This window comes from Nipponia nippon, unplaced genomic scaffold (genome assembly GCF_047370975.1).
Source record: "Nipponia nippon isolate SJK-2023a ecotype South Korea unplaced genomic scaffold, ASM4737097v1 scaffold_1, whole genome shotgun sequence".
Classification (NCBI taxonomy): domain Eukaryota; kingdom Metazoa; phylum Chordata; class Aves; order Pelecaniformes; family Threskiornithidae; genus Nipponia; species Nipponia nippon.
The window spans coordinates 57,108,410-57,134,772 of NW_028262290.1; the positions used below are offsets into that span (position 1 = coordinate 57,108,410).

Genomic DNA, 26,363 nt, shown 5'->3' on the forward strand with positions numbered 1-26,363 from the left:
CAAATTGCTGAAGGCAGGCAAACAGTGAACAGTTTTTACATCCAACATGGTGATAATGTGCCTGTTGTTTTAACACTTTCTGATGATTAAATAGCCATGCAAGTACACACTCATCGCAGAACACCATTACTCCAGTCAGACTGTTTTGCAAAGCTCTTTTTACTATGTGGATTAGTGTAAAGCTACAAACCCATGCTACATAGGCTACAGTTAGAAAAATACTTTTACTTCCATAATAAATTACTTATTATGCAATTACAGGATCCCTGTGGATGCTGATTAAATCAAATAAACTTCTCCATTCAAGGAGTACAGAGCATTTGTGAAGCCATAAACATGTGTTTCCATGACCTTTGCTCTGCAGAGCAGGGCCCCAGGACTTTTTATAAACAAACTAAATGCAGTTTAGGTTTTTCAGCAATCATGTGGAAGTCCCGGGAGTATTTATTGTACAACACTTTTTTAAACTGCCAAATTGAGATAGAGAACAGGCAAGGAAACAGTACAGCCTCTGTGGCAGCTATGGCAGTTACTATTGTGGCCAGGGCCAGAATGTCCATTAGCTACTTTGGGGGCTGCTTTATTAACATCCAACTTTTAAATGTTTCATCTGGTACAGTGTAAACACTACTGCACAAAGATATCCTCTAGTCCCAGAGATGTATTTACTAACAGGAAGCCTTAACTCCAACCTAAAATCCATTCTTGCTTCAGAACACTCCTTGCTTTGTACCTGCGTTTAATGGTATTGTGTCTGTAAACACAAATTTTCTCATTCATTGGCTTTTTGATTCTAAAGAGGACATGAATGAAACTCTTCAAAAATTCAAATAATGAGAGCAACAAAATTTAACTAACCAGAATTGTTACAACTAAGGATACATAAGTCTCAGAATGGGCACAACTCCCATCCCTGTGAATGCCTTACATTAATTATCAGGACCTCTCAAGCATGCACAGCTAAGATCACAGGAATAAGTTCTCATGAGAGTTCAGGTGCTTCTCCCTTCCAGATGTCTCCTAAATGCTGTACAAATAGCCTCTTTTGCAGTATTTTGACATTTCCTTCCAGCCAGAACCAGGAAACAAACAGAGAGGAGTGAGAAAATCAAAAATAAGCCTGAGAAAAACATACAGTTATGTGAAGTTCACCAACTGTTTTTAACATGTTGCTTCTAGAATTTTTAACAAAGGTTAAATGGATCCTGCTGTGTCAGCTCAATTTATCAATTTATCTTGTACTATGTGGGCAATTAAAAAGTTACAGAGATGCAGTCATGAGCCTCATTATCAAACTTAATGTCAAGATGACACTATGTGTTTTCCAAGTGTCTGTATTGCAGGTGACAGAGATGCAACCTGCAATTAGATTGCATAGCAGCACTGCCATGCTCCCAAGGCACTCTGCTTGTCATGTGGTTATGCTCTGCAAAGTACCTCTGTGAAGGAGAGTCTGAAACAACCTCCTGCGGAACACTGCGCGAGTTCACTGACTGAAACACGTTGTTCTTGAATCTGAATTGCCAGTGGGGCTGCAGGGCTCACCTCAGCACCCAGCCGCTTCCCAGAGCCTGCTCCTTCCTGGGACCTCCCTGCAGCAGCCTTACCCAAACAGCTACAGGTACACAGGTTTGGCACAAGGGCAGAGCTGTACACTGCGGCAGACCCTGCTGTTTGTTGCTGGTGATACCAGAGAAGTGCTTTCAAGATCCAGGTTAGCTTGAAGCTGGTTGGTTTGGCTTGTAGAAAAGACGGGTATTCCCACTTCATCAGGAGATGAGAGCAAGCAAGCCACAATGCAGACCGCATAGTCTGACGTCCTTCTGGCAATTTTAATCAAGCCCTGCAGGAATCGCTCTAGCCGTAGCATCCCAGAGCTCAGCACAGACTCCCTTGCTCTTGATAGCCACACCAGTTTACTTGAAGAGGGCTGGATTGTCTTCATGCTGCCCTGCAGCTTGCATGCCCTAAGGCACACATTCATGGCCTCCTGCTGACACTATTACTGTAAAACCATGATTTTCTTTCTGGCAGAGAATGAAGAAATCACTTCCTATAACTGTTTATTTACCTTTAACTAGAGATCATATTTTTATTCCATACCTGTGCTAGAGTAGCACAGATGCAATTTATTAGACATCTTTATTAAGTCTGTTCAAGCCATTACTATGTCCAAATCTCTGGACTTTCTTTTCATTTTAAAAACCTTAATGCTTACATTGAACAGGTGGGTTCAGGAATCATCTGAGACAAGGTATTTGATTCAACTGCATTAGTGCCAGCAGAACTATAGAAACAGACTCTCTCTCTACTATCACATTGTTTTATTTCAATTTCCTCCATAGTGCCTAAGCTGGTGCATTCAATCTAGATGGAACGTATCATAAGATGACGGAGTACCTATTATCAAGCTTACTTAAAAAGCCTTTTTTCCCCCAAAAAAAGAGTCTTTAACCTTTATCTTTAGAAATGAGACAGTTACAGGAGTAGGAAGAATTCATTACCTACCTGCCTTTAGAAGCAGCACATACCATAAAAATGCATATAGAAAAATTAATCAAAATAACACAATATTCTTTAGACAGACCCAGCTGTGAGTACAAAAGCTGGAAAAGCAATTTAACCGCTACTTGTTTTACCATCAAAGGAACTGCAAGACCTTAATGGGATATAAATGACACTAGTTTTAACCTGCAGTCAATACTAAACCACGTTAAGGTAATCATTTATTGAATTTCCAATTTTGCAAGAAATTGAAGAACTCCACAGTTCTTCTGAAAGTGTCAGCATGTGAGGAGTGGATTTCACTGCTTCTTCTGACATAGAATAGATACAAAAACTTCGACACCAACAATTCCCACATGTCATTCTACTTGAGCTCTACAGAAATGGGGCTGCCTAGCAAAAGTATCTTCTTTAAGGTCACCTTGCGTCAGATACATGTGGTGCTCAAAGGGAGCTCAGGCGGGTCTGCAGAAAGCCAAAGGGGAACGCCACTCTACACACACACAGGGGTGCGCATGGAGGGAGGGCTGCAGACTGGAAGCCAGCATTAAAAAAATAAAACCACTCTGAGAGCTCAGCACTCTACACTCGCAGGCACTGGGTGGCTTAGGGGAAGACCCTGCTAAATGAGCTGAACTCGTCCAGTGGGAGACAATTGCAATGAACATTTTGGTAGGTGTGAAATTAAAGAGATAGAGGCATTTTGGAATTTAAACAGTATTCTAAAATTTATACTACACAACTGAACCACTGAAAAGAAAAATCCTAAATTAACTTTAAGTCCTATAGATCTTAATGAAAAATTTTATCACTGGTAGATCTAAAGTGTGCTAAAGCTTGGGTTAAATGCCTACACAGTATTAGCTAAATTCAGAAATAACATTCAGTGTGTTTACAGTGTTTGATAGTAATGAATGACATACACTTCCACGGTAAAATCTCCTGTGGGAAAGAGTCAGTCGTTACAAAAAAGGATCAGCTATTTACTGGAAGCACATAGAGACAGAGGCATTTAGTGATTGAGAGGAAATGAAAAATAAAAAACGAATAAAGAGAAGCACAGTTCTGAATCAGGATAACAGGAAGGCAACTCATTAAATCCTGTGTACAATAGATATTGTACTGAGAGGGCCAAAGATTATTTTACTTCCCAATGTACCTACAGCACCTGAGCAAACACCAAGTGATTTCAGCAAAAGACTCACTTGGCTAATATGGAAATACAGTTTCACATCTTGACTTCAAAAAGCTGTCAGGCATATAAGCCAAGTGCAAAAGAGAGGGGAACTCACAGGCAGAGTTCAGTGGTTTGGCCAGAGATGATTAAACACGTTTTTTTAGCGAAAAGGAAATAGGAAGACTTGGGCTATGACTACAAGGCACAATTCAGTACAAACTCTAAATGAGCTAGTGCAGGTATGTGAACCAGCACAGCACCCATATGGAGTAATTCCTGGACCAAGAAATATACATATTGTACCATTATCCATCTTGCTAAGAAGCACAATAAATAGCCCAACTGGAGTGCTGTGGTTATCTGCTGTGTTGCCTCAGCTCATACAGAAGTGGCTTGGGTATTCTCCAGTATCACCCTGAAGAGCCACAGATTACTGGGCTGAACAGGAGAATGGGAAATCTAATCAACAAGAGGATCCAAAATTACTTGACTTCTTTTGTCTTGCAGAACAGATTTTGAATAAATATGGTTTTTTTCTCCCAAAATATCAGAGAAATAAATGCTAGGGAAGGAAACAGTATATTCAATCAGAAGAGCAGAAGAACTTAAAAGGGTTATAATGCAGTTGTGAATGTAGAATCTAAATTAGAGGTTTTCTAACCACCAGAAAAGCCAAATTACAGAACAAGGTCCTGTGAGAAGAAATGGGATAAAGAAAAATTGCTCTGTTTTCAAGATGGTGCTTCCTACCTTCCAGAGGTAATTGCGTGATACAGCTGCCTGCAGCAGCAGCAGACTGAATTCCATGACCCAAGAGATTCCTTCTTGTACTGTGTTATTCATCACTTAGGCTGTCTGAAGGCAATAATATTCCAATATTTTGATCTCCTGGTTATCACCTCTGTATCTCAAAATCTGGAATTGAGGACTGTTAGATGAGCAAACCAGTAAGCCCAGTGAAGAGCTGCCATAAGAATTTCACCATACAACTGCCATGTTTCTAACCAAAACAGGACAGGTGCATGCTAAAGTTTCACGCTGAACAGGTTAACAGCACTTGGTAATACATAATGTATTGCACAATGTAACATTATGTAGCTGAGGCACTGTTGCAGTATAATTACATATTTCTGTTAAGACTTATCCAAAGACATGTGCATCAAACCTAGAAGCTAATGTAACCTGTAAACTTTTGACCCTTGTTAGGATGAGATGCATTAGAATTGTTACTGAGAGAGGCAGCTGGGTAAGGTCTGGCAAGCTTCACCACTACAAGCATTGCAAGGAAAGCGATAAGGGAGCCTCACCTACTCTCTTTAAACCACAGAAATAAGGTATTAAATCCTACTTACACCACGTTCAAAGCACACTAAGACCAACGGGGTTTGGACCAGTTCTCTAGAGGTCAAAACCAAGAAATATTTATAACCGATTAGAAAACTTAAGCAAATGCCGTACTAAGTAGAGATGCCAATGAAAGGAAAAAAGAGGAAAAAAAGAGGTGTCATCAAGAAGCTAAACGAAGCCAAGTTGTTCCAACCCTCTCTAAGAAGTTCTTTTTCCCTCTTTATCACTTGTAGTATTTTCCACAATATTTTCCACAATAGCCATCATTTGCTATCTCTGAAGAGAAGCAAACATTGAAGGAGCAGGGTCCTACATCAGTGAGAGCTAATGAAGCCAGGTGAATGTTTGATACTGGTAAAAGAAAATTAAATGAAGATAAACACAAAACAATGAATAATTTCAGGAGAAATATACCCATTCAAGGCTTTAAGAAAAATGGGGTGGCCATCTAGACAGGGTCATGGGCAGCACTGTAAACAGCTCAAAGGAGACCTCTGCATCTGAAGGCAAGAAAATTGGCAAGGTATTAGCAACTACAAGGAATGGGACATCACCTTTCTCAGAGCTGTAGTCTAAGCTGAACTAATTATCCATATTTTACAGGACATCCAGGCAGGTGATATACTAGTAGAATTGCCCAAGCCAACAATCTCTGAATCTAAGAACAAATGTCATAATACCGTCATTCAAATCAACAGTAAGACCTTTGCCTGAAATGTTGAGGCATTGATATTCCCTGTAGCTCAAGAGAATATTGCAGAACTATAGCTGGTTCAGAAAAAAGTAATGGAAACAAAAGAAATGGAAAAAAGAAGAGGGATTGCTTACCTTTAAAAGGACAATTATGCAAGATAATAAATTTCCCTCATACCATCTCACTCGGTTTTATAACATGTAATACAAGGGACCTTCCATAAAATTAAAGGGTGTTAAATTTAAAATAAAATCAGAGAGCACTTATTAAATTGTGGAAGTCCTTGCTTCATGACGCCACCAAAGCCAAGAAATTAATGAGGTTTTAAAAGGGTCTGGATAATTATATGTTTAACAAGATTATTCAGAGTAGCTATAATTAACAACAACATTTTTTGGAAGGGATTTAAAACCACATGTTTTAGGATTAAAGCCAGTCTCTCACTAGGAGAGATCAGGATAAATTGTAATATCAGAGATGAGGAAAAAGGGTATTCCCTTACTTGCTTATCGTCCTTATCCAGCAGGTACCAGCTACTTTTAGGATGAGGATACTTGTCTAAATGGGCAATTTCTAGACTAAAAAGTCTTTGGACAAGGCACAAGACACATGTAGCTCTCAGAGCCTATCTACTCTGTCCTGTATGCTTTGCAGTCACCCTTGGACATCTGGACCAAAAGAGAGCTCTCAAGGTACTATGTGCCCAATGTAGGCGTAGGACAAACAGCCCTGTCACTGTTTAGAAAGACAAAGCTAGGAAACGGAGCGTTATGCCTGTTCCTATTTGCCAAAGGACACAGAAGCTGAGAGACAGATGAAGTAATAGGCTCAAGGACACAAACCAAGTTTGTGGCCAAAGTGAGAACCATGCTGGTCCTCCTGACTCCAGTCCGATATCTTGACTCCAAGCCAAACTCTTCTCACATTCTTCCCAAATGTTAGTTTATTTTAAAACAATTTCCTCTTTTTCTTTCTTTTTTTTTTTTACTTTTTAAGATCCCAAACAAATCTCTGCCTTCCGCAGAAAAGAGGAGGGGTAGAGGCTCTGGGATCAAGCTTGCCTCAGATTATGGGACAAAGTACAGACCCAGTGATCCCATTTGCTTTCTAGAAGAACGTGGATGAGAAATAAGCTTGAATGGGCAAGGCAACGTGTGCCGTGGGAGGAAGTTGCACTGAAGACTACAACTGTGTATTTCAGTTAAGATCAACACCTCTTCTAAAGTTTAGGTTGTGCAGTCTCAGAAGGATTTTCCTCCCCCCTAACCATCACTTACAATATTAGGCAATTCATCCACAGTCTCCAGAAAAAGCTACTTCCTTTCTAATATCTATCAGACTGTATATACTGTATCTGCATTTTGGCATATAAACCACCATCTGCACCAAATCAAAAATGCTGTACTTTCAGCTGCAGCTGGGAGTTAACTGTTCATTCTTATTTTCTTCCACCTTTTACACCTTGTGACTGGCATTGTGCTTTTCAGCATTTGCAATCCGGGCCTGTCTCCAGCTGAATTCACCTGCTTTAAATTTTCTGAGCCCTAATAAAAAAGGCCTGCAGACACGTTTGCTCCAAGTGTGCAACCATTTAGGGGTGGTAATGAGTTGGACTGCAGTCTAGTATCTGGCAGACCTTCCTACTTCATGACTCACTGTTAATTAAAACCACACTCTTTGCTTATTCCTGGGATAGCGTTACTTACAAATAATTGAGAGTCTCTCACTGCCTTATAGCCTCCTCCCCCAGTTCTGTTCTGTAGAATACACTTTTCTGACCGAGAACTGTTTGCCTTAAAGTTGGATGCAGTGTTATGAACAAGGACATTCATTTTTCAATGAATCCTTGTTGTCCTTAATTTGGATTCTGATACTTTTTCTTATTTTGAATTGCAACTCAATCCATGGGCAATCTGATCCATTGTACTCTACAGTTGGTTTCTGGAGGCTACTGCCATAACAAAGTACAGCACAAAATTGAGTATCACAAACTGCTACTCCACTCCAGGCATTTCCTCAGCATGCCCATATAACAACTGAAATGTGATGGATTCACACAGAGCTTTGAAAAGGTCACTTGTAGAAGTATTAAAACAATTATTTAACAGGTTTTCTTATACATAAATTTTGGAAGAAGTAGATAGATTAACCTTTCTTTTTTAATTAAGCCTGTTTCCACAGTATTTCACTCTCCCTCAAGGCAAAGAGGTCTGAGAATCACCCAATGTAAGTAATTTCATGCAAAACGGTAAAGGTGGAAGACAAACTCTCTGCTTTTGCCTGGAAGTCACAGTGCTGATTTCTTGATTTATAGAGCCACCTGTGGCTAGGCATCTAGCAATGTGAAGTCACCTCTCTTATGGCTCTGTTGAGCCTGTTCGCATCAGCTGATGCATTCTTAACAAAATCTTGTACCACGAATCTCTGATGACTGGTGGCAGACACTCTCAGCAAAAGCTCTTCAACTCTGGAACGGCCTACGGGGCTGGTCTAACAAACCCAGGACTATTTCCCTTGGAGGCACAGTACCAAGCTCAACACTTCTCCTGAAGCATTTGCTTGTAGGACAGTTATTGCTGCAACTCATTTTGCATTTTCTAATTCAAAGGAGTTACAGCATCAGTAGAGAGCCGCACCAACACACAGCCACAGGCATCAGTCAGCTGACACAGAATTCAAAGAACTGATCCTTACTTAGTTTTCCCTTTTCCAGTGGACTCTACCAAGGAAGAAATGGAAACTATCATGTGAAACCCACAGTTTGGACTCATTTTAGATCATGCCAATATTCTCCCAAATTCAGACACTCAGCTGCATGCTCTGCATATGCATTATGTTCCTTAGAGTCAGTCCTGCCAAATACATATTCCTAGCAGATTCAGCTGCTTCTGCAGCCTCCTCCTAACTAGCAGAAATGATTCCAGGATGTTATGTGCAGACACCTACAAAGAGAGAGTTGAAGTCGGAAAAATATGTTTAATAGGTATTTAATTTTCCACTCTCCATTTCACTTCATCTTTAAAAAACAAGCAGATTATTCTGATGCAAATTCATCATTTCAGCTGTGAAGATCACAATTCCTTAAAGCATTGGGGTTCACCTCACATGACAGTAGCTATTATCCCTTTTTTAAAAAACTATCTGTGAGTTTTGGGTGTCACTAAATCTAAACACAGCTGCTGAGTTCACTAGATAATCTATAACACACACCATTTACAGAACATAAATAATATTTGCTGGGTTTTGATGTGAAGAAGTAAAATATATTTACGCAGATTTCCATTTGTCCAGTATCAATATTTCTTTGCAGTCAAAATTTTCTCTTTCTTCTCCCCCACACTTTTCCTTTGTGGAATATTCTGGCCCATTTAGTTGCATTGGTGGATTGCCTTGAGGTAGCCAGTCTAGGACCAAGCCAATTTAAAGCTACAGCCTGTGCTTCAAAGAAGTCTGTTAGAGCCCACTTTGGTAAAATGCAAGTCTTTTAAGAGAGACGGGCTGAACACAAAACATGCCAATTAGCCACACTTCTTAATACTTCAAACATGTCCCCTTATGGGTATAGCCCCAGATTCTAGCCTGCCGCTAAATCCATTTTGCACAGCTCCAACGATAAAGCAGATTTAAAGCTGATAAAACAGGCTTCCAGGAGACACAGCAAAACCTTGCCTATGCTCATCAGACTGAGGCCTACGTATCCTCCAATGTGTAGTTAAAAGCTGCAATCTTCAGGCAATCCTCAGCTGTCAGGAGAGCCCATAAGAATTACAAGCAACTGAGAGTAAAGCACAGTCCTGATACTGATCTCTCATGTGCTAGAAACTCGACCAGCTTCTGGCAATACCACAGTCCAGACAACACGGCAACATGCAGAGCGGCTCTTTTTCCTCTCTCTAGCGGCACCAAAATGGGCAGCTGATCCCCCTAAATACTTTACCCACTTCAAAGTGCAATTTCTATTAGAAATGAGCAAGTTGCAACTGTCTCCCCTAAAAACGGAGTTTTGAGAGTAAAGAAAAAAACATTCCACCCATACGTAAAGCAAGACAGAAAATGAGACCCAAGGCACGCTAGACAGTCTGATAAGAAACATGTTAAGATTAGTAGTAGGAATTTCTCTGTGCCCTGGCCTGAATTCCCACTGCAGCTTTTTATATCATAAAATTGTTCCCCTCTTTCTATGGATTTTTCTGCATTCGGTAGCTCTGCCATTCTTCTTCCCACTAGTAAAATACAGAGCAAACACATCAAAACTTCCAGCTAAGCCATTCCCCAAAATTATCCTCAAGCTCACTCAGTAAGATCACAGTTTTAGATAACTCCTTCCATGAACTTAATACACAGTCTCTCTTCCCTTCTCCTAAGAATCATTTCTGATAATCACTCAGATGCTGCTGTTATTCTTGGATAACAAGTTTGGAAATATGGGTGCTATCTAAGAAACTGAGCAACATATGTAGCAAAACAACCCTGTCACTTAACCAGCAGTTCTGGTGAAGAAGTAACTTGTGATCGACTGTCATGATGATTTCTTAACTCAAAACAATTTGAAAGATTCAGTAGCATATCTACTACTTTTCGTATTCTGCTTTGTTTTCTCAAGATAGTAACAGCTGTAGCTTTTCCACTTTAAAAACCATTGGTTAGTTTCCTGAAAGTAAGTTCACTTCTTAACATACCCCATGCTCATGAAACCATTTCAGAATACATCTCAGACAGGAATGCCAAAGCTCACTATTAGCTAAAAGCCATACAGATAGAAATGTGTATTTGATACCATTTCCTCATTTTCAAATTGCATGTTGCACTGTGCTGCATCCTCGGTTACTGGCTTCAGAAACATGTTGCGGCAGATGAGCCATATTGTCAGACTAGCAATGAACATCCCAATGTCTGGTACAAATAGTCTGATCACGTTGCCAGCATCTGCTCCTTTCACACTGTATGGGATGAAAAAAAACCAAAGAAACATTTGTTAATGCCTAATGACATTTTCAACTGGAACAGAAAGTTAACTCAAGCCAAAGAAAAAACCCCCAAAACCCAGTGTATTACTGAATATGAACTAATATGAAATATTGAATATATATATGTAGAAGATATATGAACATATATGAAGTATATATGAATATGAAAATTATCAAGGAACTCTAGACAGACAGATATTTTTGCTCCCCAGTAGTACAGAATAAGTGATTATTCACTGGGAGGTCACATACTCATATTTTAGTGATGCTTAAAATTTTGCTTAACCCAATTCTGAATCCATTTGGTGGAGAGCAACACAGGAATGACCTTCAAATTCAACAAGAAAGCTTTCAGCTGAGTTCCTAGAAAATCCATGTGTATAAATCACAGGCCTTTTACTGGCATCCTTTGCAAAGACAACAGCATGCAGCTCCACCAACGAGGTCAAGCAAAGACAAGATAGCATTCATGTCACCCCTAAGTGTGCTCTAATCATTCCTGGCACACAGAGGAATAACCAGAAAGTCTGTAATATTTTAGTATGTTTTATTATGTTAACTGTTAATACGTTTTATTCAACCAGACCTCTTAAAATACCTTTTTGGGTATTTAAGTACCAATATTCAAGCACAAATATTTAAATACTAATTAAATGTTAGGTCCCGTCCAAGAAAACCTTTCTTTGCTTCTGAAAGATTTGTAAGGCGGGATGAATTTTATGTAGAAAAAAACCTGCACGGCTCCATTGTGCAGATTTAATTGTTTAGGCTGGGAAATATGACTTTATGGGTTTGGATGTGGTGTCTGAATTCGGTTCACTGTTAAAATGGAGAGCTTGGATCCAGATTTAGTGGCACAATGAACAGTTTATTAAGCTGCTGCATGGACTTACTGAACTTTTAACTATTAATGAGAGGATATAATCTTAATTATTTGAAAGTGTACAGCATATACCTGCCAATCTTGAAGGTAACACATTCTGAATATGCAGCTCCAATTTTAATTTTAATTTAATTTTTATAGGGCTATATGCCCATAATCAGTTCTGAGGGCAGGTGAGGCACCTGTATAGCTCCTTGGACATAGGTGAGTGTGGTAGACTAGCTCTTCATAGCCTGAACTGGTAGAAAACCTTGATAGGTTGTTTTATAGACGCAAAAGAAGAGATCACCTCTGGCCTTTCTTTATCATAAGACTAGCAGCTTTGAAGCCTAAAAAAGCTATTTGTGAAGGAGTTACCTGCAACTGCTGCACTAGAGTATCTAAAAAGTCTCTAATGTGATTATGATACAATCATCAGGAATCTTGTTGGCCTGCTCATATGTCCAAGATCAAATCCCACATTTCCATCACTGCTGCTGATCCAGCTTTTCCACTGCTGTATATCGTGCAAAATAACATATGTCCAAAGTGAGAATAAGGTAAGTGACTGGAAAGATAGCTTTAATATTTGTTTCAACAGGTACAAATGAGTGTATCACGAGAAGCAGTGAGCAATGCGCAGGTCTGTGTGATACTGTCCTGTAGCACAATTATGAACTGGACCCAGAAGTACTACTGAATTGGTTCAAAACAGGAGAGGGAAAATTCAAGCTCTAGTTCTTCTTCCCATGCTCAGACATAGACACAGAATAAACTGACAAGGTGCTGCCTAAGGAAAACAACTTGAGATATGAAATTGCAGCTTCTTGTAAAAGGAAAAGAAAGAAATTGCAATCACGTAACCAGAAAACTTCCTCCTCTGATGCTTTTTGCTGTTACAGATTAACCCTGAACGGTCACACGCTGTATGGCAGCTAAGTAGCTTGAAAATGTTTTGCTAATGTCTTCGTGTTGTACTGAAGCAGAAATAAGTCATTGAAAAGCTTGTAAAAGAGTTAGATGGCAAAGTCCTTGCTGGATTGCTTGCATGTGTCTTGTGCTGCTGCTTCAAGCAAAGCATGCTGTAGAGTCGACGGGCATATGACAGCATAGCTGATCTGTTTAACGTTACAGAAAATACAGGTTTGACATGTGTCAGTTCATTTTGCAGTACTGTAGCTCTTACTATCACTGAAGATTAGCTAGTCAAGGCACTGGGTCTGCACTTTCTTCTTTGGCAGAAAGCACTAAAAAGTACATGTTTAATGAACCTAATTCCCAACAACAGTGCACCCAGGATTCACAATAACAATAATGAATTTGTTTCACTCATCCCAATTGTTATGCTGAAACCTGCCTATTAAAGCAGTTTTACTAAATAAGTGGCAACAAAATCTGAATTCTTGATTCTGAAAGTATCACTCACACATTTTTTTTAGAAAGAGTTGAAAAAAAACCTGAGTCCCATATTAGTTAGTGTAAGACCAGCATAAATTTGCTAGTCTCATATTGAAAAATGGATCAGATTACTTCTATGTAATACTCCTGCAAGTGAGCTTTTTTCTGTACACCGGTATGGAGTCCCATCTAAAATTAGTTTTACATCACTTCTGAACTTAAAGCACAAGTCCATACGATTCAATCACTCACACACAAACAAATTAAAAGGTGGTAGCCTTCAACTACCAGCGCTTCTTAGTCGCACCAGGTTCTCCTTCCTCACATTGTACTCCCGTGGAGCCACGCTGGGTCTTCCTTCGCATACCCCATTCCCCAGAACAAGGGGAGACCCCTGCGGGAGGCACTGCCTCTGTTGCAGCTCACGTTTCTTTCCACTAACACAAACCAAGTGCTTCTGATCTTTCAAAATAAACCATTTAGCATGTTGTTGTGAAAGATGTCATGTACAGTTCAGGCTAGCAATAGAGAGCCTGATCAGTGATACTTAACCACAGAGCAGGGAAAAGTTCTGCACATGAATAGCTTATTCACCAAAACCGGTCACAAATGTATGCTGTCCCCGTCTCTCCATGAAAAGGAAAACAAATTGACCTCAGTGTGATAATTAAAAAGGAAACAAAAGATCACTTGAAAATACAGAAATGTATATTCTTCTGTAAAGTGGAATAATAAACTGCTTCATTCGACCTCAAGCAATTTGCTCCCCAGTTTTTCACAGCAACAGCTAAAACAAAAATCAGTTATTCCCACTTGTTATCTCTGGCAGTACAAAAAAGAATGGTAAATACTGCAATCATTCCACACACATTTCTCACTTTATTTGCGCGTTCACACATGGTCATATTTTGCATTTGATAACAGTCTATGCATTGTGCTCCTTGCTCCAAAAGAGGCTCTCTAACGACGAAGTTAAAACAGAAGCACAGGAAACCTATTCAGGAGATCTCCTAGAGAAACAGCTTTTTTTTAATACCTGCAAGAATCATACTGTACAATGAATTGGTCATAGCCCTTGATCTACAACTAGTACAGCATCACTTATTCACCTAAACTAAATAATTTACCTACAGGGCACCTTTAATTGTAATAGATACCCCTGACTGAAGCTTATAACTCACCTAGAAACATGTTTTGAAATGTAATTACAGTAAACGGCAGCTTTAGAATGATCTTCCCCCTTTTTTTGGTCTTTCTTACAGGATGCAGAAGAAAACAGGACACCCTCCCGTCCCCCCGTCCCCCCCCCCAAAAAAAAAAAGTTAGGGGTTTGAAATGTTTTTCTACCTTCCCTTAACCAAATAAATCACGTTGCACACAGTTTTTAAGACAAGGGACTACTGCAGTTAGGGTTGAAAGAGTTCCTCTGTGACAAAAATAAATTTTGTGGGACAAAAGGGATTTTATGACTTTTGCATCAATTTGTGAAACTGTTTTATCATATCAACAGACCCCTAATACAGCAGTTTCTTCATCAGTCAGTCTGTGTTCCCCTGTTGTTTTCAGCTGTATACTTGAAATTTAAACTACTTTAGAAAGAGATCATCTTCATTTTCTGTGTTTATACAGAATTCTTCTAGGACTGTGTGACCCTGGTCCATTTCTGAAGTTCATTGGTGCTAAAGAAATTACCAGGCAAAATTTCACAGTTTATCTGCATTAAGAATAGAGTTAGCTGTAGACATGCAGGTTAAAACTGCTCTCGTACTTCATGTACACTCACTAGCAGTCAAACAAAAACAAATGCCTTGAAGAAGTGAAGCCAGCATAATTTAAACATTACATTCTTGCTTGGTACTCTAGAAATCAGCATTTGAGTTTTCTGAAAATAAAATTTCCCTTTTTTTCCTTTCTAGAATAACCGTTTCTCACAAATTAGAATTATTTGTCTTCTACTGAATGCACAAAGCTTTGGTGAACAGTGAAGTGTTAATACTGCCTTTCTTGGACTGATTTAATTTCTTTAGAACGGCAGACACATTACCTTCCTCTTTATTTCAGGTTTACGGAATAAAACCAGAAAAGCAGCAGAGCTATTAGAATTCAAATTGTAATGGCTTCAATAGAAAAAAAGTAAAATATATAGTAACACACATGTAAAGCAACATGCATAATAATATATAAAATACTCCACATATAGAATGAAGAACAATAGTCTTCAAACTCTAAATACTTAGTATTTTGCTGCAAACAAACAAACAAACATAAAAAACGGGGAAAAAAAGAACGACCAGTCTTTCTTAAGCAGAACTCAAATTAAATCAGCATCAGCAATATCTCACAATGTTAAGCTTATGTTAAACGATAAATCAAATAATGCCTCCAGATTAAAGCCCTGTAAAAAGCTTGAATACTGGGTAAACAAAGTATTTTAAACTTCATTTTTTAATCATGGTTTTAAAAATTTCTCAAAAGCCTTATTCACGGCATACTATATTATCTTTTCTTTTCTCCCCTCATGGGTTTTCTATAGCACCTGTTTACTTTCTAATTAATTGATTTAATAAAACTGCAATTAGGTACACTGTATTAAGAGTTTACAGGTGATAAACTAGGGAAGAGATGCATAGATGCTAATATTTTCCATTCATCTTGTTTGGTGACTGTGAGACATCTGATATTTCCAAGTGGATCTAATATTTCAGAGTAATTTATGCATCACCGTAGATGTTTACAGCACAGTTCCCATGGGCTTCATCTGCAACTGTAATCACTTGGATTGGAGGCAAATCAGACCCAGGAATCATAAGCATGGTCCCCTGGAAACGTGGACTGGCAGTATCACACAGGTGCTACGCGGTACAGTGAATTATTAATTTGTTTTTCACTGGTATCCTCTCTGTGATCCAAAAATAGTGGAAGCTTTGAGGGTACGAAACGCTAGAAACCAGACTGCCTTAGAGATGTGCTTGCTGATTCTTGCTGTTGGAAGTGGGTCTTGGGGATGGCTGCAGCTGGAAAGAAGTTAAAGAGGCCCCTTGTTCTTTCTCAGTTTGAACTAAGGATGAAACGTCTGCCTCTGTACTTTGCTGGGAAACTCACGCTTAAATTATCTGGGTCTGAGGACTGTGGACCCGGTCTGAGCCACAACCAGCACTTCAGTGAACATAGGATGCTTATAGTCTATATTCGTGCTGGCCTGACTTGTCCCTGCTTGTTCAAAAGACAAGTTAGGTATGATGTTGGTTCACATGGCAACCTTGATATGACCCTCAGGGCAAACCTCCACTGTCGGTAAAGTATGCGAGTTGCCGAGCACTGGTAGGTCTGCCTTTAGTCCTTTCCTTACCTCATACTCGCCCACAGACTGAAAATAAATTATGTTACAAAAATAAAATACAAACTTACCAATATTAATATTAATATCCACAGGGCTGTGCATGATCACTCTTAATCCTGTACTGCCTTAATGTGACTGTCTTCTCAGTTTATGCAGAGCACACCATGTGTTTTACCCAAAATACCTGAAGTTGCACCTTGAGAGAATTTTGGTCATGCAAAATAAAAGAGTGGGAGGAAGAGGGAAGGAAAAATGCATAGAAAACTACTTATAAAAATATTTAGCATGCACTGACCTACTCAACATACAAGTTCAAAGGGCTCCTGAAGTATTTGTAAAATCTTAATCACTGCTTACAAACTATGTCTGCATGGATTCAAAAACCAAAAGTACACTTCATTTTCTCAGGACAGATACCTTGCAATGAAGAACACTTTCTGTATTGCAAAAGTGCTTAACCACGTATTAACCAAACATTTGCTTTCCAAACACTGCTATGCAGAGAGAGAGCAGCTATTTGAAACTAAATGCACGTTGCCAAGTTTTTGGTGCCTCATTGCTTGCATAAAACATTCAACATTAAGAAATTATGGCTATGTGCAATATGTAAAACATTGGTTCATGCCAATTTTTCTTTTTTAAAGCACCCACTGTTTCTTGTTGTTCATTGATCTTCTAATAAAGGGCAAATTCCTGCTTGCCCAGGGCGGCATGCAGAAGACATAAAATTTAGCTGGGATTTAGCAGCTATCACACAAAGCGCTCAGCTGTGCTACTGCCAGACTCATGACAGTACAACATCCAGCTTGCTTTGCCCGTGTCCCGCAGCTCCAAATGTGGAGCAGGACTGATGTTGCACAGCCAAGGGGAAGTGAGCCCATTCCCCTCCACACCCACGGCGATGCGCGCGCCAGCCCCCACAGCGCTGTGGAAATGACAAGCCCATCCGCAGCACAAATTATTTCAGGTCAAAATGGAAATGCGATCCCAGACGGAGGCAGAGCCAAAGTGAGCAGAAGAGACCTGAGGACACCTCAGCAGTAGGTGCATTTTGGTCTGAAATCTTCAAAGAGACTTTCCATTGCAAGTACGTATGCTTCTCACTTGCTTCTCACTTATGCACACATTGTATAGGGATTTGGCTAAAGCACTAATTTAGTATTCATTGATCACTGCAAAACATTCACAGTTAAATCTGCCCATAATGTTCATAAATACTTGGTGACTGACAGCAGAGTGTTTACATAAAGGCATACAGATATCCATATATTCCACAATATTCCTGACTGAAAGGAAGTGCTGAAAAGGCTGAAGGAGGCTGACATTCAGTGATTATTTCAAAACATATTTGCTCCCTCTCTCTGTAGCTTTCACTGGTTGGAGCATGAACAGATCATAATTTCAAACTACTTTTTATTTCATTCTAAAGCCAGCATATAATATAATCACAGAAAGTAAAAGACACATCTAGATTTTCCAGTCAGCTGCAGATGAGGATGGAATAATATTTCCCCCAATTACAGCAAGCGACATTGTAAATTACTGTCATTTTACAAAGCCAGATTACCCTTGATACAGAGAAAGGCCACGGTTCAAGCTGGAGTGCCCACTGTGCTTTGGTGAGTGCATGGGGGACCCCTCCACCCCTCAGCCCCATTCCTAATTCAAAACTATCCAAGTGCCACATTTACAGCGATGGGACCATTCACCAAGACCCCCCATTCTTCCACATGAAACAGCTCCCATTCTACCCTGCCTGCTCTGGACATGCCCATCTTTCTCTTCGCAACGTCAAGTGGGACAGGACAGAAGGCAAGGTCTAACCTTCCCCACCGTCACCTGCCTGAAAATCCAAGTGGCTTAGAGGCAAAAGCACATGGACATTGCAGGAAGTAGGCTCCAGCCATCAGGGGCATGTGTGCAACATTTCCCCTCACCCCCCATCTGATTTCCATTAAAACTGGGAAAGGAAACATCCTGATTTACCCTTGGTGCACTTTGCTCCATTCTACAGCATCAAGTCAAAAAAGAAGAGCGGTAGAAATCAGTGGCAAACTAAACAACCCAATGCCCTGAGATGTCACTTCTTATTTTTCTGTAAATGGAGCATATGATACAATTCCTGGGTGGCAAACACCCCGTGTACATGTGGGAGAGGAGAGGACTAGTTCCCTGCACTGCTTGAGGTTATCTGCTCAATGGCTGGGATGTGTGGCCACTAAAGACGTCTCTCAGGTGTGGGAAGTAACTGTGGTAGTGCTCTACCAGTGTGGGAGACTCTTACCTTGGCTGAGCATTGAAAAGGACAAATGGGGCAAAAAGGAACTGAAGTCGAGAGCTCCCACTTTTACCTCCAAGCTGGGCGCCCTTTGTCAGCGCACTGTAGCAGGCTGGTCAGCCCCTGCACATGGTACGTTAGTACTCCATCGGCCACAGGCTTCCTTGTGTTTCACGTGCCAATTGCTATTTGGAGATCTCGCATGATTTATTCATGAACAAAAACCAACAAAACCAAAATAAAACACAAAGCCAAACCGTTAAGCATGCGTCCTAGAGAGTTTTTGGATACTAATTGCAATGCTGATTGCTCTCCAGATTAAAACAAAGACTGGCTCACATTCTGCTGCTGGTGGGTTTACCACGGTATTGCTCCCAGCTACCACTGTACTGCAGGAGGCTGGGCTGTGCCAAGAAAAACACTGACAACAGTCTCACAACTCAAGTGCTCAAACAACGCAGGCTATAAAATACCTTCTATCAGATGTTCATTTCCTTTGAATCCCTAGGTTAAATGGCATGAGAAAAGTTAGCCGAAATTAATTTAGCTGAAAAGAAAATAAGCAAAAGGGGTGGCAGGAAACGAGCAACCTAAAAACCTAACGCAAACAGTTGGATAAACAAGATTCCTACTGAATGAAGACGACTTCTGACAGGATCTTATGCCATTGCTGAGGCAGCCCAGACCATCAGATCAACATGACGCAATGTCATGCTTCAGAGGCGCAAGAATTCTACATGGAAATTGTACAATTGTCCAAGTGCAGAGAAAATTTCCCCTCACTTGCAAGGAGAACATGTCTGAGGTATAAAATCTAACACTTAATAACTATGAAGCCTCAGTTAGAGATTGCTCTGCCATCACTTACTTCCTTCAATTTCATGATACTCCTTTACTTGTCATAGCGTCTATTAGTCTGTAGGTACCTAAGTGAGGTTGTTCTTCTTTTTGCAAAGTACCTAGACTACTGTAGCATGCTTTTAGAAATTATATAGAGTAATAACCATCCAGTTTTCAGCTTTTGATTTCAGTGTGGCAGAAATGGATTATTTTCTCATTAAGTTATTAAAAATATCCCTGTTCAACTCTAAGCTTCATTCCCCTTTAATCTCATTGGGTTCCTGACTGCATGTGTGCTGCAGTTGTTAGCAGAAAGTAAATTTACCTATTTGATTTACATCCCTGTGCCTCATGATCTCTTATTTGTCTCCCTGGTTTTATCTAAGGTCCACCTGTGAGCATTATTAAGTCTTTTTGTTTTTTTAACCACTGGTGTCACATAAAAAAGACTAAAAGCTGCCACCGTAGGATTTGGGAATTCTCCTGTCATAAATATATAGCCAGTATAACACTCTTGTGGAGGGGGATGGCAGAGAAGTATCAGGATGAAAACAGGAGTACTGTGCTATGCTAACATTTGCTAGATTGAATGACTCCCTTCCACAGCTCCCTCTCTTGCAAATCTAAGTCTCCTACTAGAATAGAATAGAACAGAACAGTTCAGTTGGAAGGGATCTACAACGATCATCTAGTTCAACTGCCTGACCACTTCAGGGCTGAACAAAAAAGTTAAAGCATGTTGTTAAGGGCATTGTCCAAATGCCTCTTCCACACTGACAGGCTTGGGGCATCGACCACCTGTCTAGGAAGCCTGTTCCAGTGTTTCACCACCCTCTTGGTAAAGAAATGCTTCCTAATGTCCAGTCTGAACCTCCCCTGGTGCAGCTTTAAATCATTTTCACGCGTCCTGTCATTGGATCCCAGGGAGAAGAGACCAGCACCTCCCTCTCCACATCTCCTCCTTGGGAAGCTGTAGAGAGCCATGAGGTCGCCCCTCAGCCTCCTTTTCTCCAAACTAGACAAGCCCAAAGTCCTTAGCCGCTCCTCACAGGACATGCCTTCCAGCCCTTTCACCAGCTTTCTTGCCCTCCTCTGGATGCATTCAAGGACCTCCACATCCTTCTTAAATTGTGGGGCCCAGAACTGCACACAGTACTCAAGGTGAGGCCGCACGAACACTAAATACAGCAGGAAATACTAGGTGCACCACAGTTTCTTACTTTTTTTTCTGAAAGCACTGATTTTAATTATTGTCATCTTCCTGCCAAAGACTACAATGCTTTCTACCTTAAAAGTAATCCAGTTTTGACCTATTGGGCTTCAGACTTCTCACTGAACATAGTAACAAGAGGAATCACCCTCTTTCTGCTCACTATTTGAAACTGTCCTCACATGGTCATATTATTAATATTCCATATTAAACTGAATGGGCAATCAATGTTTTGCAAACATGCACAAAACTGAAGCGTGTGCCATGAAGAGCTGCTAAGTCAGAGCCTGTACCATTCCTAATGAGAGAGGATTGGGAATGGCATAAAAAGCCTCCCTGACTCCTTCCATTGGAATTGTACCAGTCACTTCTGCAAAATGTCAGCATTGCCAGAGCAAGTCCCAGAGTGGACACAGGACTGAAGGAGCAGCTGAAGCCGAGGGTCTGGTCTATAAGCATGATTTTGCTTAGGATGTGGCAGCATATGTGTTATTTCTGACTCAGAAACTGCTCTCCAGAGGTCCTGTCCAAGCACCTTCACCTAGAATACAGACTTGAAGAAAGCTGATACACCAGGTAAAAAAACGTAATGACGCTGCCTGCGATTAACAAAGCTGTATCTCAGCTCACATGGATTCCTAAAGCACTGTTTCCCCAAAAAAACAAGGCATACCAGAAATAATGAAAAAATATTGACTAGGAGGATGTTTCAGAGACTTCATTAAAAATTAATAGAGATCTTTGTCTTTCAATGTTTTATCGTCTCTTGGACAGTAAAGAGTAGGAGGATAAAGTTCTTTGCTCACTCATTTTGCCATGGAAAGAGAGCACCAGATGATCAGCTGATACCAATTATAAATTATTGGTCAAGATTACAGAAGGAAATGAAATATGGGGGCAGACTGATCTGATTTCTAGCAGTACTGAACTGGAACAGATGTGAGCATCAACTCCTGCATCTCTTCTTTCCTCCCACATGTATTTTTCTCCTCTGAATGGTAGCCCATGAAGGGAAATCTTGGCTTCTCAGTAAGTTCCCATAATTCATCCAGATTTCACAATAACAGTATATATTCCTTTGCGTTCTGACAGTGTGCAGAGGCCACAGGAGTCCCTAGTGAACTGGGGGTGTTAACCTCCGCTCCATTTTTCTCATCATATACATATGGAAAAGAATATTTACTGGCTGCTTGGAAGAGTCAGTACAGAACATTTACTCATGTCAAAAAAATGGGAAAAACCCTATACTATGGAGCTCTCTTCCAGGGTTAGATTAATTTTTCAACACAAATGTTATTTTCTGAAATAAAGAAACCTCACTCATTTCCTCTATTTTTTACTGATTAATTATTCACCAATTTGCACTACTCTTTCACATTAGCTCACCATTTGTCCTGAACATTTATTAATAATCTTCCTTTTTAATACAGACAAAATCTATTAAAATTTTCTGTTCATTCGGCTACTTTCTTTTTTGCATATGGAAAAGGTCTTCATGTACCTGATTTTATTTCTCTTAGTTTTCTAGTCACTCTGAGCATCTCCAGAGCTCTCAAAAAGAGGAGTATTTGACCACACTTCAAATGTATTTTAGGACTTGTGCACAGTGAGGTTGTTGCAAATACTGTATCATGATGAACATGCTTTAGATACAGAGTTAATCAGTCTTTTACTTTAAAAAAATCAGTTTTTTTACTTAAAAAAGCTTTATTAGCTGGAAGAAAATTATTAAGTGAATGTGAAAGAATACTATTACAGAATCCACAAATGTATTCTTTCACCTTTGAATTATATCAGGCTTTATCTTTATATCACTGTACAACTTCTTGTCCTTGTTTTTTGCATTCATGTGCTTTATTCTCTTCACTGATGAGTTTTTAATTTAAAAGTTACAGCTGATTTGACTGTTCATTCACAACTGCATCTGCTATAGCAATGAATCTTTCGGTTGTGCAATCACTTGCCAATGTCATCACATAGCAGGGGGATGCAGTCTGATGGCAAACACACACATACACTTAAGCTACAGGAAGACAGCAAATAAATAAAAAGTAATCAAAGTAGTTTTTTACATGCTGAAGCAGAAGAAAGAAATTTTATGACACTGCAGTGACAGTGGGAGGGGAGGGAAGAAGAGATGACAGACACAGAAGAAGATAGATATGCTGCTGTTTGCAGCAATATGGAACAAATATAAAAACTGTACTACCGTTTCCACCCTGGCAATTTGGTTATCTGCAGTTTACAGAATCAGATATCTAACAGTTGCTCAATTCATTCTCATAGCGCAGAAATCAGGCTAGCATACTGGAGACAAGGTAGCTTAAAATCATTCCCCTTTTAAGACTGAGATGTAGTTACACGATTAGTGTCGCAAAAGAGTCTTTCACAGCTTAAACATTACCGTGATAGTTGCCAAAGCTCTACTGGGATTCCTATGTTTTCCTAAAGTTTCACCTCTGCAGCCATGTAACTGGGAGAGTCACCAACTTTTCCTTACAAAGAATACACATATCCATTTTCAGCCCTCAGAGCTATGAAGAAAAGCTGTGAAATGTGAAGCAACTTCACTCTTAAAGGTTAGAAACCAGGAGAAAAAATAACATTAATACTAAATCATTCCACTTTGAAGCTATTCATTATTATTTTTGATATCCAATTTTTATTTATTTATTACTTTAAGTTTGACAATAGCAGAAAAACCATGAAAATAGTTCAGGGAGTGTATCTTTATATCTGCAAAAGAAGTAATCAATGTAGCAAGGAAAAGGAAAATTATTTTCAGTTTCTTGCTAAACAATATTACATACTGAAACACATGGATCTTTGGTCTCTTCATCTGAGTGTATCTAGTACCAGACACCTCTTCACAGGCAGGAAAAATAAAGGCATATTGGAAAATATTCACATTTTTCAAACAGGACACAAATAAGTGGCCAACTTTTCAGAAATTATACATACTGATATTCTGCCTGGAAATCAAAATTTTCACTGGCCCCAGAATTATGAATTTATATTTCCATGCTAAAAAACCAACACTTCCCACCCGTAAACTGACTTCTGTATGTGAGGTCTGTCCTTAATTTAACGTGTAGAATTATAAAGACACTATAATTAGAGATATGGTGCAAGAGGTATGGTCCTAAGATGCAAAATTTGAATTTCTGTTTTGATCCAAATTGCTCTAGTAGATCTACTTTTAAGACTGGAAGCATGGGACAAGCCCATATTAATTCCTATTTTGTCCTGGGCTATTAAATTATTCTATTTCCCAAAAGCTATCCACAGGGTTGGAAACATTGGAAACTAACTTTATAGAAGTGTTTGGCTTGGCTTCTAAATACACCTTTGCTCTACTGTTAGAGAAACACTATGATGTATGTGAGCAATCTTCACCCATGCTGATAAATAAGTAAGTTTCAGGTTTGTTTGAAAGACTTCTCCAAGTGGGGTATATTTCGAAGTTGACTTTTCTTAAAGAACAAAAGATAAAACAGGTACAAAAGCTACAACACGAAGCCATGTAAAAGGTCAGCTCCCTGGGGTGTGGTTTAAGAAAAAAGCAACAACTGTAAAGTTTTCATAATGCTTAACTACAGTACAGCTCAAGAGAAGTTTTACATGGATTTCTCCCCAGTATTGTTTTCTATTTAAAATTTTAGGCAAGCATGAAGGAAGAATGCTATGCTTAATGTAGTAAAATTGTTATTATATTAGGATCAGACATATTAGGAAGTACAGGACTAAGGCAAGACTATTTTCAGCAAAAGTGGATCTTTTTTGTCAAAAAAAAAGAAGAACAAGGAAAAAGATTAGTGGATTTTTGGCTTTTGAAATATTGCAGTAGAAACAGACTCGGGCAGCACTTTCATTTAGAAAATCAGAAGTGCAACGTTGATTCAGCTAAGTTCCCAGCACTTGCAACAGAAAGATTACAGATAAAATGTTCAAGAGTCATAAGGATTCTTGAGTTACAAACCCAACTCCCAAAGTGACTCAGGCACTTGAAAGATGTTATTTTGATGCTTTTAAACAGTTCATAATGTTAAATTGTTTGATTTTTAATGTTCCCAGAATCCAACAGTCCCTCTTTTTAAAAGAAAAGAGACTCTTCACAACCCTTTTGCCAAACGCAGCAAATTGGCCAAAATAAGCCTAGGATCAAGCAGTCTTGATATCACTGCAAGTCTCTGTAAGACAGTCTCTAGTGAGGAAATAGGACCACTGGGAAATGTATACTGACACTTCCGGTCCCCTATTAGATCTAGGGATAAATCCGACCCTCAGGCCCAAAAAACCCTAACTTAAAAAAAAAAAAAAAGAAGAAAAGAAGAAAGTAGGGAACCTGCCTATTCATAAAGCATTTTATAATTAATAACACTGATGTGTTTCTCATCTACACACAGCTGAACTTGAGATTTATTATAGGCATGTCACACGATTAAGAGATTCATGAGCTGCAAGAGCTCTGCCTCCAGGATGTTTGCACACCAGCTCTTGTGGTGGGTGCACAGGAGGCGGCACAGGAATCAGGACTGTCATGCTCCCCGCAAGTAAGCGGAATCTTGACCTTTAGCCTATCCATGCAGAGGATTAAAACACAGTGATCGCACAACTGTGCTTTGCTTGTATAACAAACAACGCGATTTTCCTCTGGACTACCTGGTGTGATGTCCACCTTGGACTTCGAATTCTCTCTAAGTTAGAGAATTTAGGATTCTCTAAATTCTAGGGAATCGACTATATTTGCTAAAATCTAGTTTATTTATTTATGCCACTAACAATCAATTTTCGCCTTGGTTCCATAATGTTTACTCTCATGAGATATACACTTGAAGTCAACTCAGTTGCTTATATAACTAAGGACTGTGTGTTCAGACATCTAGAAAATTCACATTGCTGCTTTCAATGTTGTTTAAAACGAAGGTGTCAAAGTCGCTGCCATCAACCCAGATGAAATACCTTTCTTGGCATATTACAGTGATGTACTCTAGAGAATAGCCATGATGACTATAATTATTTTAGGTAGAGATTGTTTATGTTACCAGTAAGATAATTGCTTAAACAGAAAAACGGGGATTAAAACAAAGAAAATCTCTTAAATCTGCTCAAAACAAATTAAGTTATTTTAATGAATGTTTACATATTTCATGATAGATAGTTTTATCACTTTTTTAATAAGGACAGCTTTGAGTAAATCCAGTAAGGAAGGAAGCAATTACTAGCCTAAGTGTTTTTAGCCATATGGTGATCATCTCCTGAAAAGCTTCTATAAAACACTCACTTGGTGAATCTCTCTTTACTGTCTCACAGGTGTGCAGCACAAAGGCTACAAAACCATCACTAGCAATATATTAAAAACTGTTCTATGACATGATTGTTAAGAAGAAATGTGTTTAGTTTGCAAAAGGTAGAACAGTATATTGCAAAATTTATGCAAATGACATCTGTCAAAAGTCAGCTTTTCTTATAACTAGCTTAAGTTTAAAAAGCACACTAAAAGGACCATTGGTAGAGGAAAGAACAGAATAGAATAGAACAGAACAGTTCAGTTGGAAGGGATCTACAACGATCATCTAGTTCAACTGCCTGACCACTTCAGGGCTGAACAAAAAAGTTAAAGCATGTTGTTAAGGGCATTGTCCAAATGCCTCTTCCACACTGACAGGCTTGGGGCATCGACCACCTGTCTAGGAAGCCTGTCCCAGTGTTTCACCACCCTCTTGGTAAAGAAATGCTCCCTAA

The 26,363-nt window shown here is 39.4% G+C and overlaps 1 protein-coding gene across 4 annotated transcripts in view; it reads right to left on the minus strand.

Annotated features, from left to right (window-relative positions):
- The window catches only part of PIEZO2 (piezo type mechanosensitive ion channel component 2), a 483,849-nt gene that overhangs the window by 133,212 nt on the left and 324,274 nt on the right, over positions 1-26,363 (minus strand). For all 4 annotated transcript variants that reach the window (XM_087756833.1, XM_087756825.1, XM_087756843.1 and 1 more), the window contains one exon: positions 10,501-10,663. In XM_087756833.1, coding sequence (XP_087612959.1) covers positions 10,501-10,663 — 163 coding nt within the window. The remainder of the gene's footprint in view (positions 1-10,500; positions 10,664-26,363) is intronic.